At 37.3% G+C, this 14,808-nt stretch overlaps 2 protein-coding genes and 1 non-coding gene across 6 annotated transcripts; all 3 read left to right on the forward strand.

The window, feature by feature from the left end:
• The first annotated feature begins 1,572 nt into the window (after window positions 1–1,572).
• Window positions 1,573–7,824, forward strand: mlh3 (mutL homolog 3 (E. coli)). Of its 4 annotated transcripts, none has more exons than XM_089124220.1 (13): window positions 1,573–1,897; window positions 2,049–4,537; window positions 4,618–4,719; window positions 4,803–4,879; window positions 4,981–5,085; window positions 5,188–5,272; window positions 5,349–5,417; window positions 5,733–5,841; window positions 5,966–6,125; window positions 6,207–6,230; window positions 6,976–7,054; window positions 7,304–7,452; window positions 7,534–7,824. In XM_089124220.1, exons 2-13 carry the CDS (start codon window positions 2,050–2,052, stop codon window positions 7,627–7,629), a joined length of 3,543 nt encoding a protein of 1,180 aa, XP_088980346.1. In that variant the 5' UTR covers window positions 1,573–1,897; window position 2,049; the 3' UTR covers window positions 7,630–7,824. The 4 variants fall into 4 exon arrangements, with proteins under 4 accessions (XP_088980346.1, XP_088980347.1, XP_039508169.2 ...); XM_089124221.1 differs by having other exon boundaries at window positions 7,390–7,452; XM_039652235.2 differs by having other exon boundaries at window positions 1,573–1,735.
• kansl2 (KAT8 regulatory NSL complex subunit 2) lies at window positions 7,747–14,542 on the forward strand. The gene is made up of 10 exons (XM_039652236.2): window positions 7,747–8,022; window positions 8,793–9,045; window positions 9,139–9,317; window positions 9,700–9,814; window positions 11,072–11,235; window positions 11,313–11,479; window positions 11,665–11,755; window positions 12,453–12,706; window positions 13,814–14,017; window positions 14,124–14,542. Exons 1-10 carry the CDS (start codon window positions 7,908–7,910, stop codon window positions 14,217–14,219), a joined length of 1,638 nt encoding a protein of 545 aa, XP_039508170.2. The 5' UTR covers window positions 7,747–7,907; the 3' UTR covers window positions 14,220–14,542.
• LOC120463840 (small nucleolar RNA SNORA2/SNORA34 family) lies at window positions 12,231–12,365 on the forward strand. Its single transcript, XR_005618574.2, has one exon. It is a non-coding gene; the product is annotated as a small nucleolar RNA SNORA2/SNORA34 family (small nucleolar RNA).
• Window positions 14,543–14,808: the final 266 nt, after the last annotated feature.

The following is a 14,808-nucleotide window of genomic DNA, read 5'->3' on the forward strand; positions in this document are numbered from 1 at the left end:
ACGACCAGATCCTTTTTTTCTTAATATCCATTTGGGTTTATGCAGAATGTGCCAACACAGTTTTAAATCTTGCTGTTTGATCCACAGCAGCCAGGAGCGTTTCTTCTCTATCTCGTGGCGGTGCGTGAGCGTTTGTGCGCGTGAGAGAGGTGGGGGAGAGACGGAGAGGGGGTTTGGGTGGGGAGTGGTAGAAGACTCTTGACTAATTCACTTTTCCCGTAAAAACATGGCTGATGTTTTTCAATTAATGAAATGCACTACATTATATAGGACAGCCATCCCCCAAGGAGCGTGTAGTTTTACCAACACATCCTCACGCCCCCTCACGCGCTCTGCAGTTCATATTGCGCCATTTCTTTTAGCTCAGAGGATTGTTCAGCTTCTGTTTCCCACCTCATGTTCCAAAGGCTTTGCACGTTAACTAACACATTTGAAAGGACCTTGACCGAAGATAGAAAACACTGACTGACTTGGCAGGAATTCAGGCTTTAAGTCAGGCTTTAACTCAATTTCGATGCACTTCAGTTTCTTTCAAGAGCGCGCAGTAATGCAGAGATTAAATCCTTTGCGTTGAACAATAAATGCTGTGAGAAGGGAAAATGCATCAGTGACGTTTTCAACGAGGTTTTTATGCAAAACTTGCGCTATTTTTAGTTTTCATTATAAATCATACCAATTCATAATATACTGATAAATGATGACACATCTTTATCTGTGAAGGTCACCGAGAACATGCCACTATGTCCCCCACTTTCAGCAGCAACGCATTTCAGCACCCTGGAGAGCAGCACAGTAAAGATTTACTGCTGACCACCAAACTCTCTCTCTCTCTCTCTCTCTCTCTCTCTCTCTCTCTCTCTCTCTCTCTCTCTCTCTCTCTCTCTCAAATAAATTAGTTTCCTAGTTTTATAGAAAATCTGAAAATTCTCCAATTTATCATGCTCAATAATGTTTAGATTATTTTGTATATATTTTTGCAACTGTTTTTTTCTTTGCAAACCTCATATCAAGCACAAAACAAGCTTTATCACATCGATTTAGATTATTTATTGGCCCCATAATGTTCACTGAGTGCATTGTTTTTTTCGAGTTTCATTAAAAGATAGAGGGATATAACATAACAATACACTAGATGTTAGAGACTTTGTTAGTGAAAAAACTTTATTATTTCTTTTCTGTCAATTTCTCAGTCTCGTTGATTTAAAAGCATAATAGCTAAACATTGATTATAATTATTAATATAGCTTACATGCAACGTGATTTTAAGTAGGCTACATGAAACAGTATAGTATATGATATATATATATATATTTTTTTTTAGTTTTATTTAGCGAAAGAAATCTTCTCTGATAAAATATAATCAAATTAGCTTTACCTATAAAAATATGGTTCTGCAAAAACACAAAAAAATAACTATGGTACTTTTTACGATTTTTTTTATATACAACTTGTATAATGAATGAAGGTTAAATTAATATATATTGGTGTTGTGAAGTATTTTATTCTTATTCATGACATCTGCACTAGTAAGCTGTTGCCAAGTTTACGGTCGCTTGCTTCACCCTGCTGCTCATGAACACACACGTCATTTCCGCTGCAGGTCACGTTGTTGTGAGTGGAAGTGGAACCCATAACAGAAATAATGGTTGTACTTAAACAAGTTTTAACGAATGAAATGCCATACAAACCCTATTTTTTATTACAAGTTGTAGAAACCACGTATTAAATTGAGCGGGTAAGGAAACCGTAATTGTTTTAGAACCTAAATGCATATACGACAGTTAGCAAACTTACCGGTGTTGTTACATGGCAACCGTCAAAGCTGGCAAAACTGACAGACGGCTTGTTTTCTGCACGTTCAGTCACAAATAACATCTCACAACAACCCACCAAAGAGGTATAGACGTGTATTAGTTGAATTATTATTTTAAATGAAAAGATAATTATACTTCTCTTATGTGCGTCGTTATTTACATTTTTGATACATATTTAAGTTAACTTTTTCATCTCTGTGCATTAAATTTTTTTTTAACATTTATGTTTTTCAGAATGATCAAGAGTTTGCCCCAAGATGTTCAAGCAAAGCTGCGCTCTGGTATTGCTATTTTCTCATTGCAACAATGTTTGGAGGAGCTCCTATTGAACAGCATTGATGCCGGAGCAACTTGTGTGGCTGTCAAAATAGACATAGAAGCCTGCAAGCTGCAGGTGATCGACAATGGATCAGGGATGTGCCAGGAGGACATGGAGAGAGTGGGATACCGATACAACACAAGCAAATGCAGCTCGCTGGAGGATCTGGATAATCTCAGATTTTATGGGTTCAGAGGGGAAGCGATTGCCAGTATTGTCTCCCTTGCAGAAATGGTTGAATTGTCATCTAGGACTAAGCTGTCTGTGAAAACATACGTTAAAACCTTTAATGAAGCAAGTGCGTCGGATGTTTTAGAAGCTCAAACTGTTCGTCCCTCTGCAGGGACGACCGTGTCCGTCTACAATCTCTTCCACAACATGCCAGTCCGAAGAAAGAGAATGGATGCTGTTTTAGAAATCGAACGCATCCGTCAGAGAGTGGAGGCCATATCTCTGATGCACCCATCTGTGTCATTCACAGTGAAAAAAGAAAATTCGGCTCACATGATGGTGCAGCTCTCTAAAACAAGCAATACCTATTACAGGTTTGTGCAGATTCATGGCTTGAATCGAGCCCAAAAGCTCAGAGAGGTCAATTACGTCCATGAGCAGTTCGAAATTACTGGTTATATCGGTCGTGAGGGACATTACAATAACAGCTTGCAATTCCTATTTGTAAATGAGAGGCTTCTTCTGAAGACATGCATTCATAAAACACTCAACAACCTTCTGAAGAGAGTTAGCGGTGCTGCGAGACAAAACAACAGCCCAACCGCTTATTCGTTAACATCGAGCCCCAAACAAAGAGGCGGATGTGATCTCCATGGCGTCTATGTTTTAAATATCAAATGCCACTACTCAGAGTATGACATATGCCTCGAACCAGCCAAGTCACTGATAGAGTTCAAAGACTGGGATAATGTACTCATCTGCATTGAAGAAGGAGTAAAAGCATTTCTTACTAAGGAAAATCTGGTGACAGAGTTTTCCATGAATGGCAGTGATGGTCCATCAAGTAGTCCATTGAGGAATGCAAAGACTCCTGTGGCTGAACAAAACCTCAGTGCTGAGCAAACACGTGAAAAGTGTGACGCATTGACTGAGAAAAAGGACAATGCAAGTGGTTTGGAAGTCTCTGGTGGTCAAATGCTGGAGCAAGTGTCAATAAACACGGAAACCCTTTCCAGTGAAGAAACAGACGCTGAAAAAGCTCTTCAGGGTGGCGATTTGCACTTGCAGACCACATTTGCAGTTGCTACAGAAATGAATAACAATCGCAAAGAAGATGAAAATGCAATTTGTCCTAATATAAGCCATAATGCTTTGCCAGTTACTGTTAACAACAACAACAATAACATAAATTTGATGGGAAGCAAAAAACACAAGATTTCAATTCTGGATGTAAAAGGGGCGCAAGATAGTTTAAAAAAATTCTGCTTCCCAAATAAAATGTCTTCAAAAAAAAGAAAGCTGCCATTAAATGACATTCAAGAAGACAAACATGTTTTTTATGGTACCAGCTCAAATACTTGCAGAGCTCCACCATGTCATAAATTAACTCTGCCTTTTGAAACAGGATCTCTTGACAAGTTCAAAAGGTTGTTTGGGAAGGATCCTGAAAAAGAACAACCAATTACAGAAAAAACAAGCCTTTTACAACCAGAATCCTTTAGAAGATCTAATGACTGCTTTGTAGGATCTACTTTGTGCTTAGATGATACAGACAAGCCCTTATTGGGGAACATTTCAGATGCGTATTCTCCTTGCAATTCTGAATGTTATGCAGAATCTTCACTATGGAACGAGGGACAAAAAATATCACTGGCTGCCAAATGTTCCTTCTTCAAACATAATAAAATGGCACTCAGAGAGGTCAGCAGAGATGCAGACTTTCTTACCATGGAAACATTGCCTTTTCCAGTTGTACAAGACTCAAACATTGAAGAAAAGTCCTGTGAATTAGAAAAAGAAGATGTATTTTTTGGATCCTTTGGAACTGTTGATTCGCTTTTCCATGATTCTTCTGAAGACAACCCAGTCTTCTCTCTAATTGAGCAGGACACAGCAATACCTTCCTCAACTTTAGAAGACCCTCACTTCTGGAATGAGAATGTGCCTTCCTTTTTGGGAAGTGTGAGCAGTGTTGATGAATCCAGAGTATCCTCTCAGCATGATCCTCTGTGCAGCAACACAGGAAATGAAGGTCAGAATACAAATGACAGTGTTGAAACAATCCCAACGTCCAGCAGCTGGCTGGCTCATTATGACAGTTGCTTAGGAAAGCTAGTTTACATAAACCAAGTTACAGGGCTCAGCAAATACGACTCTTCTCCTGTGGAGGAGACTCAAGTGTCATGTACCACAGATGTCACTAACATGGCGGTCAGTGTTTTTTCAAGAACAGGTGGGAGAAATTCAGAGAGACATTTTTGGATCACTAATGTACAGATATTTATGTTATAATCAGCTTGTCTTTGCTCATAGGATTTGAGTACAGGTGTTATCCATTTCACTCAGATATTGTACTTCCCTTTCTGCCCAAGCCCAGAGCAGAAAGAGCTCTTAACTCAGGGACAGACAGCAGAGGTACAGCTCTAGACTGACATCAGGACTGAAATCAGCTTTTTAGTGCACATTAACTAATTGTTTTTTCTTTTTACTCTTTTAAGAGGATGCCCAAGGTCCCGATTCATTGTCGACTTTATTCTCAAAATGGAGTAACCCGGTGTTCATACGGCCTCCAGAGGTATAAAGGACTACTGGTTTAATAAATTAAATATTTTAAGGATTTTGAATGAAAAAATATTCGAATTAACTTGGCTCACACTAATAATTTATTCTGAAAAGGTTTCTGTGGATGTAACGACCGGTCAAGCTGAGGGTCTTGCTGTAAAAATACACAATATTCTGTTCCCCTACCGGTTTACCAAGAATATGATCCACACAATGAGAGTAAGTATTATACATCAACTCTTTTTGTGCACTGAGGAACTGGCACTGACAATGGTGAAAATGAATCTAAGATTTAAAACAAAAATTTTTTTTTAACCTTAGGTCATCAATCAAGTGGACAAGAAGTTCCTTGCTTGTTTGATAAATACAACAGAACAGGATGTGTCTGAAAGCAGTGCAAATGAAGGTGCCATGGCCTGAAAATTATTGCATTGAATAAGTGTGATGATGTCCTAAACATTTATCTTTGCCTTCTACTGCAGGAAATCTTCTAGTGTTGGTTGATCAACATGCTGCCCATGAAAGAGTTCGACTGGAGGGGTTGGTAACAGGTAAATGGTAACCATGTAAGAGTTGAGCACCAAATCAGCATGTTAGAATGATTTCTGAGGGATCATGTCACATTGAAGACTGTAGTAATGATGAAAATTCAGCTTTGCCATCACGTGCTGATGATCACATCACATTTAAAATAAAAAGCAGAGATTCAACAGATTTTTCACAATATTAAGGTTTTTTTTAATATCTTACCAACTTATAAGAATAAGAACAAAACAAAGTTCATGTAAAAGCATGAAAAGGCTAATAAAGAAGAGGTGCATTAGGATTCAATGTGTTTTTCCCACACTGCTTGTTGTTTGATTTAGACTCTTATGAGGATGACCCAGACACACCTGGAAAAAAGAGGCTGTGTTCTTCAAGTGTAACCCCACCCTTGGAGATTAATGTAACTGAGGAGGAATTGAGACTTCTGAGGTCAGTGCAGCTGTTTGAGCATTCCTGATTCCATCATCTTCTCTTTGAAACATGCATGTGTGTTCAATTAGTTCTGCACCTTTGCCAAAACAAAATGCCATAAATCTCTCTTTTGTTCTTGAAGGTCTTGTCAGGCCTTCCTGAGGGGTCTTGCTTTAGATGTAAGGTTCCCAAAGAGTGAGTCACTGAATGTGTTGTTGGAGAGACTTCCCACATGTTTCATCGAGAAAGAAAGCACAGAGCTCCGCCGTGGAAGGCGGTCAGTAATTAAAACCATTGCAGAGGTCAGACTCAGTTCTTATTTGTTTTTGTCTTCTTATTGTTTTAAACTCATAGACTCATAGACTGTGTATTTTATTCTGTAGGACTACCTGCGAGAACACATTGAGGTGAGCTGGCATGCCCCATGCGTAATTTTCAGTGCTGATTGTTGTCTATTAGTGAAATAAATTACAACAAATTTGAGTTAGTAATGGAATCTAATACATTACACTTTTTAAGTTATTTAATCTGATTACCTTTAGAATTTTTTTGATTTGAATAGTATAATTTTGTTCCTTATTGATAAAAAATATAAAGAGAAAGAAAATTTATTCCATTTTTTGTTAACAACAAAATGAAACGATTAAAAATAAAATTAAAATTACATTACCTAAGGGTCTTCTAGGCTAGGGTTTGGGAAGGACCTGCGGAGGGATTGTAAATTGATGAAAAAAAAATAAAACAAAATAAATAAATAAAAACCGTAACTAAGAAAAAGATTAAATATTTTATTTGGTTATGCCTTGTGGCCTCTTAATTTTTCTCGTAATTATAGTCAGCAGGTCTGTGTGTGCAGTTCCACAAAACGCGAAGACTTTGAACATAGAAATAATTTGGGAGAATTTAATTCTGCCATTTTTTTGAATATTAAGTAATAATGCAATCTATAAAAAAGTAGCTATAGTCTGATTATGAGTATTTTAACATGTATTATATTCTAATTACAGGTGCTTAATTTTTGGATCTGATTACATAATCTAGATTACATGTAATCGGTTACTACCCTGCACTGTAAACAAAATACTACAAATGGTTTTTGGAGCTTGAATGGGATATATTTATGATATTATGTTCTTTTGATTCATACCACAGCTTCTCCACTCAACAGGAAGAGCTAGAGGAACTCTGCCTCTGACAGTACATAATGTTCTCGCTTCACAAGCGTGTCATGGTTAGTGTTATAAATCCACCATTAAGTTCATTTTAAATATATTAGGTTAATTAACTGTTATAGGGAACACAGAAACTGTCTACCCCTTCTCCCATTTATACAAAAGAAGCCACGATGTGTCTGTGTACACTTTGAGTACATTTAACGATTGTCAATTTTTGTTAGCTATTTTTAAGTATGTAGGCAATAATTAGCATTTTCAAAATATTCTTGTACATATTCATTCAATGTATTTATTCATCTTAACAGGAGCAATTAAGTTCAATGACATTTTGAGTAAGGAGGAGTGCTGTAGTCTGGTGAGCTCGCTCTCCTCTTGTCATCTTCCTTTCCAGTGTGCTCATGGAAGACCTTCCATTGTCCCTCTGGCAGATCTTCACCACTTAGAAGATCAACAGGTATGTTTCAATTAATCTGCAACAATAAAAAAGTTGTATATTTTCTAATATTTTTTGTTTAATTTTTTAATATCCCCACAGGATCTTCCCAAACCAAATCTGAGGAAATTGAGAAGGATGTACAAGTCATGGCAGCTTTATGGAAAAGATCAATCTCTTGCTCAAAACAAAGCATGAATTTATCAATAGGAAAAACCTCCTGCAATTATTAAATTATTAAATAATTTATTATTACATTATATATAGAGAGTGCACCTGCTTCTGTTTATTGCTGGACTGCTTTTATTTTGTTACACGTTTTGGAGCATACAGTTGCTGCCAACAAAAACAGCTCTACGATGGAGCAGCCAATAATAAAGGACTATACTCGGTCGTGAAGTTTTTTCCTCCAATCAAATAGTTCCTTTCAAGGTTGTGGTCCAATCAACGTTAAGCATAGGAGGGCGCTAAAATGGATGACGTCCCTACAGAGCCATAGCACAGAGCTCATTGTTAGTGCATTGCATGCGTTGAAAGCTGGAAGGGGCAGCAGAGCACCTCACGTAAACGTTAAGAAGTATTACTCCATAGGTGAGTTTTCACGTAGAAATTATATTCTATAACGTATAAAAACAGTTTTAGACTCAATTGATGACATATATATTGATTTATTATATCAGTTTTTGTGTGTTAAAATACAAGAGTATATTATCCTCCCAATTCAAAGATGGCCGAACAGCAGCACTGACGTATGAATTTGGCGCTTTCTGCATAAGATTAAAACGTAAATCTTAAGATTTCTGAAAACGTTTTGGAGCTCATAGCATCTGTAATGCAAACGTTACACTTTTTGGCGACTGCGAAGTTAAAGAAATGATCTAACGTTATACGACTGTCTGAATGCTCTTGGACTGGGTTTACTGTACATCCCACATCCTCGTGTGCTGATGTGCCTTGGCGTTACTATGTTACGTTTTAAAAAAAAAAGCATTTAAAAGAGTTCTTGTTAATCTTTAGCAGATGTTTAGAATCAAGTTGTAACGTTAGCCTATGCTAAACTGACCTTTTGGTCCCTTTGATGATATACACTGTATATAGTCATGACAATGAATTGTATCATTTGTTTATGGCATGTGATATGTAGGAATATCAGGTATTTTGATGATATAATGAAATGTTAAAATATATTTCAAGATTTTTTTTTTGTGGTAATGCTTTAAGCGTCCTCTTATAAGCCACACTATTTTCTAATTTTTAAAAATATTTATGCAGTAATGATGAATGACTGAAAATTCAGAGGAGCTGAATTATGGTGTCTGTATTTGATTTGGTTATGTATGTTGTCTTTCTCATTGCATCAGTGATGAACAGGATTCGGATCCACGTTCTGCCATCCAGCAGAGGTCGAGTGACTCAAGCTGCTCGCTCTCAAGAACCTCAGACCTGCTCCTTCACCCAGAGACCCTGTTCACAGCCTCGTCTGGAGGGCCTGGAGTTCTGCATCAAACATGTTCTTGAAGATAAAAATGCTCCATACAGGCAATGCAGCTATGTTTCCAACAAGAATGGCAAGCGCTGCCCCAATGCAGCCCCAAAACCAGAGAAAAAAGAGGGGTGAGTGTTTTTTTTTTTTACTCCTTTAGCATGGTTAATAAATTACCTAGTTTCTATCATTTTTATTTGACTTAATTTTGTTCTTTCTGTTAGGGTTTCATTCTGTGCTGAGCATGCACGCAGAAATGCTTTGGTTCAACAAGCCCAAATGCGGAAGGCATCTGCTTCTGGCCCTTCCCCTGAAGTTCTACTGTCTCAGCTCAGCGGCTATAGTCGGCCAGAATCTGGAGCTCACAGTCACGAGGGCCGAAGTGAAGCTAGTCGCATACTAGGTGAGATCTAATTCGCATCTAATTGTGCTGTTACTTGCTTTTGGACTTGCTTTTGAGAAATCTCTTTTAAGTCTGAATGTGTTAACAAGCCTGTGTGTGAGAACTGATAACTAACTGAAGAACTGAAGTAACTCCAGTTTGGTTGCCACTTCAGAGGAAATTAACAGCAGTAAAAAGTATAAACCACATTTAATGTATATATATTTATATATGTAATGTAATATATATATATATAATGCTTTTTATTTTTAGATTTGATTCCTGCTGTCTTTGAAACTAACATAAAATGATACTTACTAGCTAATGGTTTATGCAATGTATTATTTTAATGTAATAATGTCGTTTGTTGAAATAAGTTGTTTATATTTTTTTCCTTGTATAGATGAAGATAGCTGGAGTGAGGAGGAGCAGGATCCAATTGTTTTGGATCAGACATGGAGAGGAGACCCTGACAGTGATGCTGAAAGTCTTGATAGTGACCATGAAGACCCTTTAAAGTGAGACATTACTCAATTTAATTTTCTTATCTGCTTTGTTTTGTACGTTTTCTGCTTCTTTCAATTTCTGAAAACATTTATTTTAAACATTTCTGTTATCTTGCATTGGTAACAAGCCTCCACTTTCATTCCTCCTTGGGGTTGCCAGATCCAAATGGGGATTTTCACTTAAAAGTATACATTCCCAGTGCTTTACTTAAATGGATTGTTCACCCAAAAATTTAAATTAGCCCATGATTTACTCATCCTCCTAGGTTCTTCTTTCAAACAAACACAATTACTCAAACGGCCATATGCAGACTACTTATGCCTAAAGTGCAACTTGCACAACTTGTGACGTTGGAAGTAGCGTAGTGCGTCATGGTGTAGTGTAAATATCAGCAGTACGTCACATTACTTGCATAAGTTGCGCTGTAGGCTTAAGTGGAATATATGTTTCATTTGGCCGGCACACCACTTCGCTTCAGAAGGCTTTTATTAACCCCCCGGAGCAGTGTGGAGCACTTTAATGATGGATAGATGCACTTTTATGGACTTTAAAACAGAAACTGCAATTTACTGCTATTATAAAAGCCAGGACATTTTTTAATATAATTCCGATTGTATTCGTATTCTGAAAGAAGAATGTCATATACACCTAGGATGACTTGGGGGTGAGTAAATCATGGGCTACTTTTCATTTTTGCATAAACTCTCCCTTTAATCTACTCAATCTGGCAACCATGTGTGCTCCCTCCCTCTCTCTTCACAAAGATGATGATCTGACAAACATTTATTTTGGAGTTTAGCAATGTTCATTTTGAAATTCTGCCAGTCTGTGTTCCTTCATAAGGCCGCTTGTGCGAGTTTCTGCCACTAAATCTGAGAGCGAACCTTCTTTGTGATTAGTTGTAATAAATGCAAACATGATTCCTAACCATATCATTTGCTATCATAATTAGTTAATAAATGTGGTCCATGCAACCAATAATACTTTGTAAAAATAATTTGGAATTAATATTAAGAAATTCACTTTTTCACATTTTCGCTTTTCAGAGAAGCTGCTCAAAGGTTCTACCAGTTGAAAATTACTTGGCTACTGTCTGTTTGCATTGTTTAGCCATTTTTTTAGATTAACGTGGTTAAAAGGAGAAAATACACCCCTTTTGATAATTATATATACATAACATAATTATGATAATCGCGATTGTTAGTTTAACCATTATCGTGCTGCCCTCCCTGAGATGTCAGTTGATGAGTGTGACTTTATTTCTATAGGCATGCGGGTGTTTACACAGCAGAGGAAGTGGCACTCATCACACGTGAAAAACTAATCAGACTTCAGTCCCTCTACATAGACCAATTCAAACGTCTGCAACACTTATTAAAAGAAAAGAAACGACGCTACCTGCATAGCCGCAAGATTGAGCATGAGACAATTGGTAAGGCTGTTGGTGTTATTCTTTGGTTGCATTCATGTGTGCAGTCAACATATAATATAATCAATTTTATGATGCAGGGAGCAGCCTGTTAACGGGTCCAGAGGGCCTGTCCATGAAGGAACGAGAGAACCTAAAAAAATTAAAGGCTCTGCGACGTTATCGACGGCGATATGGGGTGGAGGCGTTGCTGCATCGTCAGCTTAGAGAGCGAAGACAAGCGATTACTGAGGGAGGCACGCCACAGGTATAGGTGGACTTTCTAGTAATGTCTTATACGACAATAAAAGGTTTAATCTCTACAGACCTGAATGACATTTGATTTTCAGACTGAAATGGACATCAGTCTGAGGCTATTGCCATGCTCAGTCATTTTTATTAACATCATTTGTGCAACCTTTTAATTCTTTTGTGTTTTTTTTTACCACACAGGCGATGCGTTTAGGCCAGAGATGTATTTCCTTTGTGGAAGGGACACGCTGTTCAAATCAGTGTCTGCCGATGACACGACATTGCGTCTCTCGTATCCTTTTTCATTTCTGTTGTATCTATGCATGTTATGTTCAGATCTATTCAACTTTTTTTTTCTTTTTTTTTCTGGCAAATAGAATAATTTGAGTAGATTGTTGTATATATACTGTTCAGGAGTTTGGGGTCAGTAGGATTTTTTTTTTTTGACAGAAGACAGAAATGTCTTATACTCAGCAAGGCTGCATTCATTCATTTTTAAAAAATACAGTAAAAAAAACTGTAATATTGTGAATTACAATTGTTTACTATTTGAATATATATAATTTAATTTATACCTGTGGCGGCAAAGATGAATTTTCAGCATCATTAATCCAGTCTTTTGTCACGTGATCATTCAGAAATCAATATATTATGGTGATTTGAAAATAGCTCTGAAAACCTTAATGTTCTGTTTAAACAAAATGATTAATTTCTTCTTAAAAAACGTCTTGCTGACTCCAGACTTGTGAATGAAAAAAGTCATTGTAGTTGCCCTGAATCAAGGCCTGCAGTTTGCTGTAGCTGTTGGTTTCAAACAGTGGCGTATACAAACGTCTTCTAATGGTCTGTTTACTTCCCAGAATTATCTAATGGTGAAGTCCTTTCTGTTTGAAGGAACAGTTCAAGTGCTCCACCTCATCTAGCCTCCCATATCTTTGACATTTAAAAGTGATTTCCCGAGTTGTCATCTCCTTAACCCTGCACAATAGACATTTACCAAGATAGTGGCCAAGTTTTATTCAAGATGTGCCCTGGTCTGAAGGACGTTCCATGTGATCGGCCTGTGCACATGGGACAGTCTGAGGAGCCCCGCTGTCCTCTGCACCTGTCTCTGCCTCCACCCATGTACCAGCCCGAGCAGGAGTCTCTTGCCCCGGAGCAGTTGGCGTCTGCGCCCACAGACATGTACCTCAGTGCTGCAGAGCTCCAGCCAACAGAAAATCTACCTCTGGAATTCAGTGATGTATGATTTGTGTTGGTTTTCTCATTAAAACAAAAATCGTTGTGTGCAATTGCTTTTCTCATATGTGTTTTGGCACATCCCTTCACACAAAGTTTCCCATTATCAGAATAATTAAGTCTGCAATCTGCGCTAAATTTGTTCACCAAAACCCCTGGCTCCCTCTTCAGATTGCTGATGTATCTATCAAGTATCTACATGCCTGCTAACAGTGCTGCTCAAACATGTCCCCTGCAGTTTAAAATGATATCCCTTAGCCTCACATGAACGAAAAGCAAATTAATTTGAATGTTCAGCAGCTCATCTTCCTTTAATTTTATTTCTAACATTTCTGTGCACATAGTAAAACCCCTAATTTAAGTTCATTTTTGGAAACGTCTCATTTTCCTGTTATGCCACAAGCTATTTATGTGCTTTTCCAATATTTGTTTCCATTGCCTGCTTTCAAAAACAAACAATATTGCAAATTTACCCTTATTGCTGGATTTTTTTGTGTTGGTTATGGTCATAAACAATTAGATGTTGAGCTGTGAAGTAGATTTTTATTTTATTTTATTAAATATAAGCTATTTTGCAAAAACACATTCCCTTACAAAATAACTGATTTGCTACTACACCTAAAACTAAAAGAGAAATGTGCTATTAATTAATTAAACTTAAAAAAAAATGAAAGCATTAGTTTAATACCAAGCTAGTGGTGATTTGTACTATATTTTGCACTATATTTTTTAATATAAATTTATGATTTCATTTGGTACGTTGTCATTGCACAAAACATTAATACAAAATCAATTATCTGCCAAAAGCAGTTTTTTTTAAATCTGATATTAAATTTCTCTCATTTACCAATTTTACATGTAGTTTACCTTTGCCTTTTTTTTTTAAAAAAACACAATTTAACACTAAAATGTAATCTTAAACCATTTTCATGCTGTGCATTATAATCTCGTAATGCCTAAATTGTAGCATTTACATTTTTTTTAGACAAAATAGCATTCAATTCAATATTAATAGGTTACTGACCATACCATAAAATAATTACTATGCTGATTTTAAATATTGGTGCATCCCTAATCATCAGTGATGTAATTAAAGCCTGTTGGTGTGCAGGATCTTGATGTTGAAGATGAGGGATTGCAGTGTCCCCCATCCCCCTTGCTGTTTGATACAGCGCTCGCATTAGAGGACCAAACCATCAGGGAGATTGCCGAGGCCCCCATGGACATCCTGACAGGGACGGAGCATGGGTATCTAGACGGATCTGCCCAAGATGTTGAGCTCTCAGAGAGAGACAAGGTGTCTGTGGAAGATGAGGTAATTATCACTTGGAATACATAAACGATGCAACCTCAGTGGTGTGTCTATTCTTTGCAATGACAAGTGGGCATTTAATCACCAGAGCTACTGTCGTGTTTTACAGGTTGAATCGGAAATACTTGAAGCAGTTGGACAAGTGGTTCCCATGCTGAATTCATCAAAGGATTCTGACACTAAAACAACAGATGCCTTATCCTGAGCACCTTGTGACCTGATTTTCTCAGCTGTTGTACCCTTGATATTTCAAACAGTTCAAATATCTATTTAAAAGCCATATTCCGGAAGTCTGCTTTCATCCCAATTTAACCCAACATGCTCTTTACTTAAAATAGCACAATGGCACATGTCCTGATATAGATTGCAAGTGTCTTCTGCACATCAGTGACAGTATATGCACATAGTTTTGTATTTTAAGTACAGAAAGTCTCCATGCGCGATCTCCATTTTTATCCAGCACATTTCTGCTTTGATATTCATGACTCATACTGGGATTTGTTCACTAAAATAAACCTTTACATCTCATTTTGCTCTTGTTAATTAAAATTTTGCATTCATGAATGGAGCTCCTCTGGGACCGTCAGGGTTCCTAGAAATATCAGGACATTTTTATCATCAGAGTCATGGAAATTTCTATAGTGGATATAAAATGGTTCTAGTAATGATCAGGGTTGGGTTTTCCAAAAGTAACGTTAGCCAAATTTGGTCTCATGTACCATTAAACTCATATTGGTAATTGGCTTTGGGCTTGATTTGTTTGCAAATTGTTATTTTGGGTTGGTTCTTTTTGA

Source organism: Pimephales promelas, chromosome 20 (genome assembly GCF_988280905.1).
Source record: "Pimephales promelas chromosome 20, fPimPro1.hap1.1, whole genome shotgun sequence".
NCBI lineage: Eukaryota > Metazoa > Chordata > Actinopteri > Cypriniformes > Leuciscidae > Pimephales > Pimephales promelas.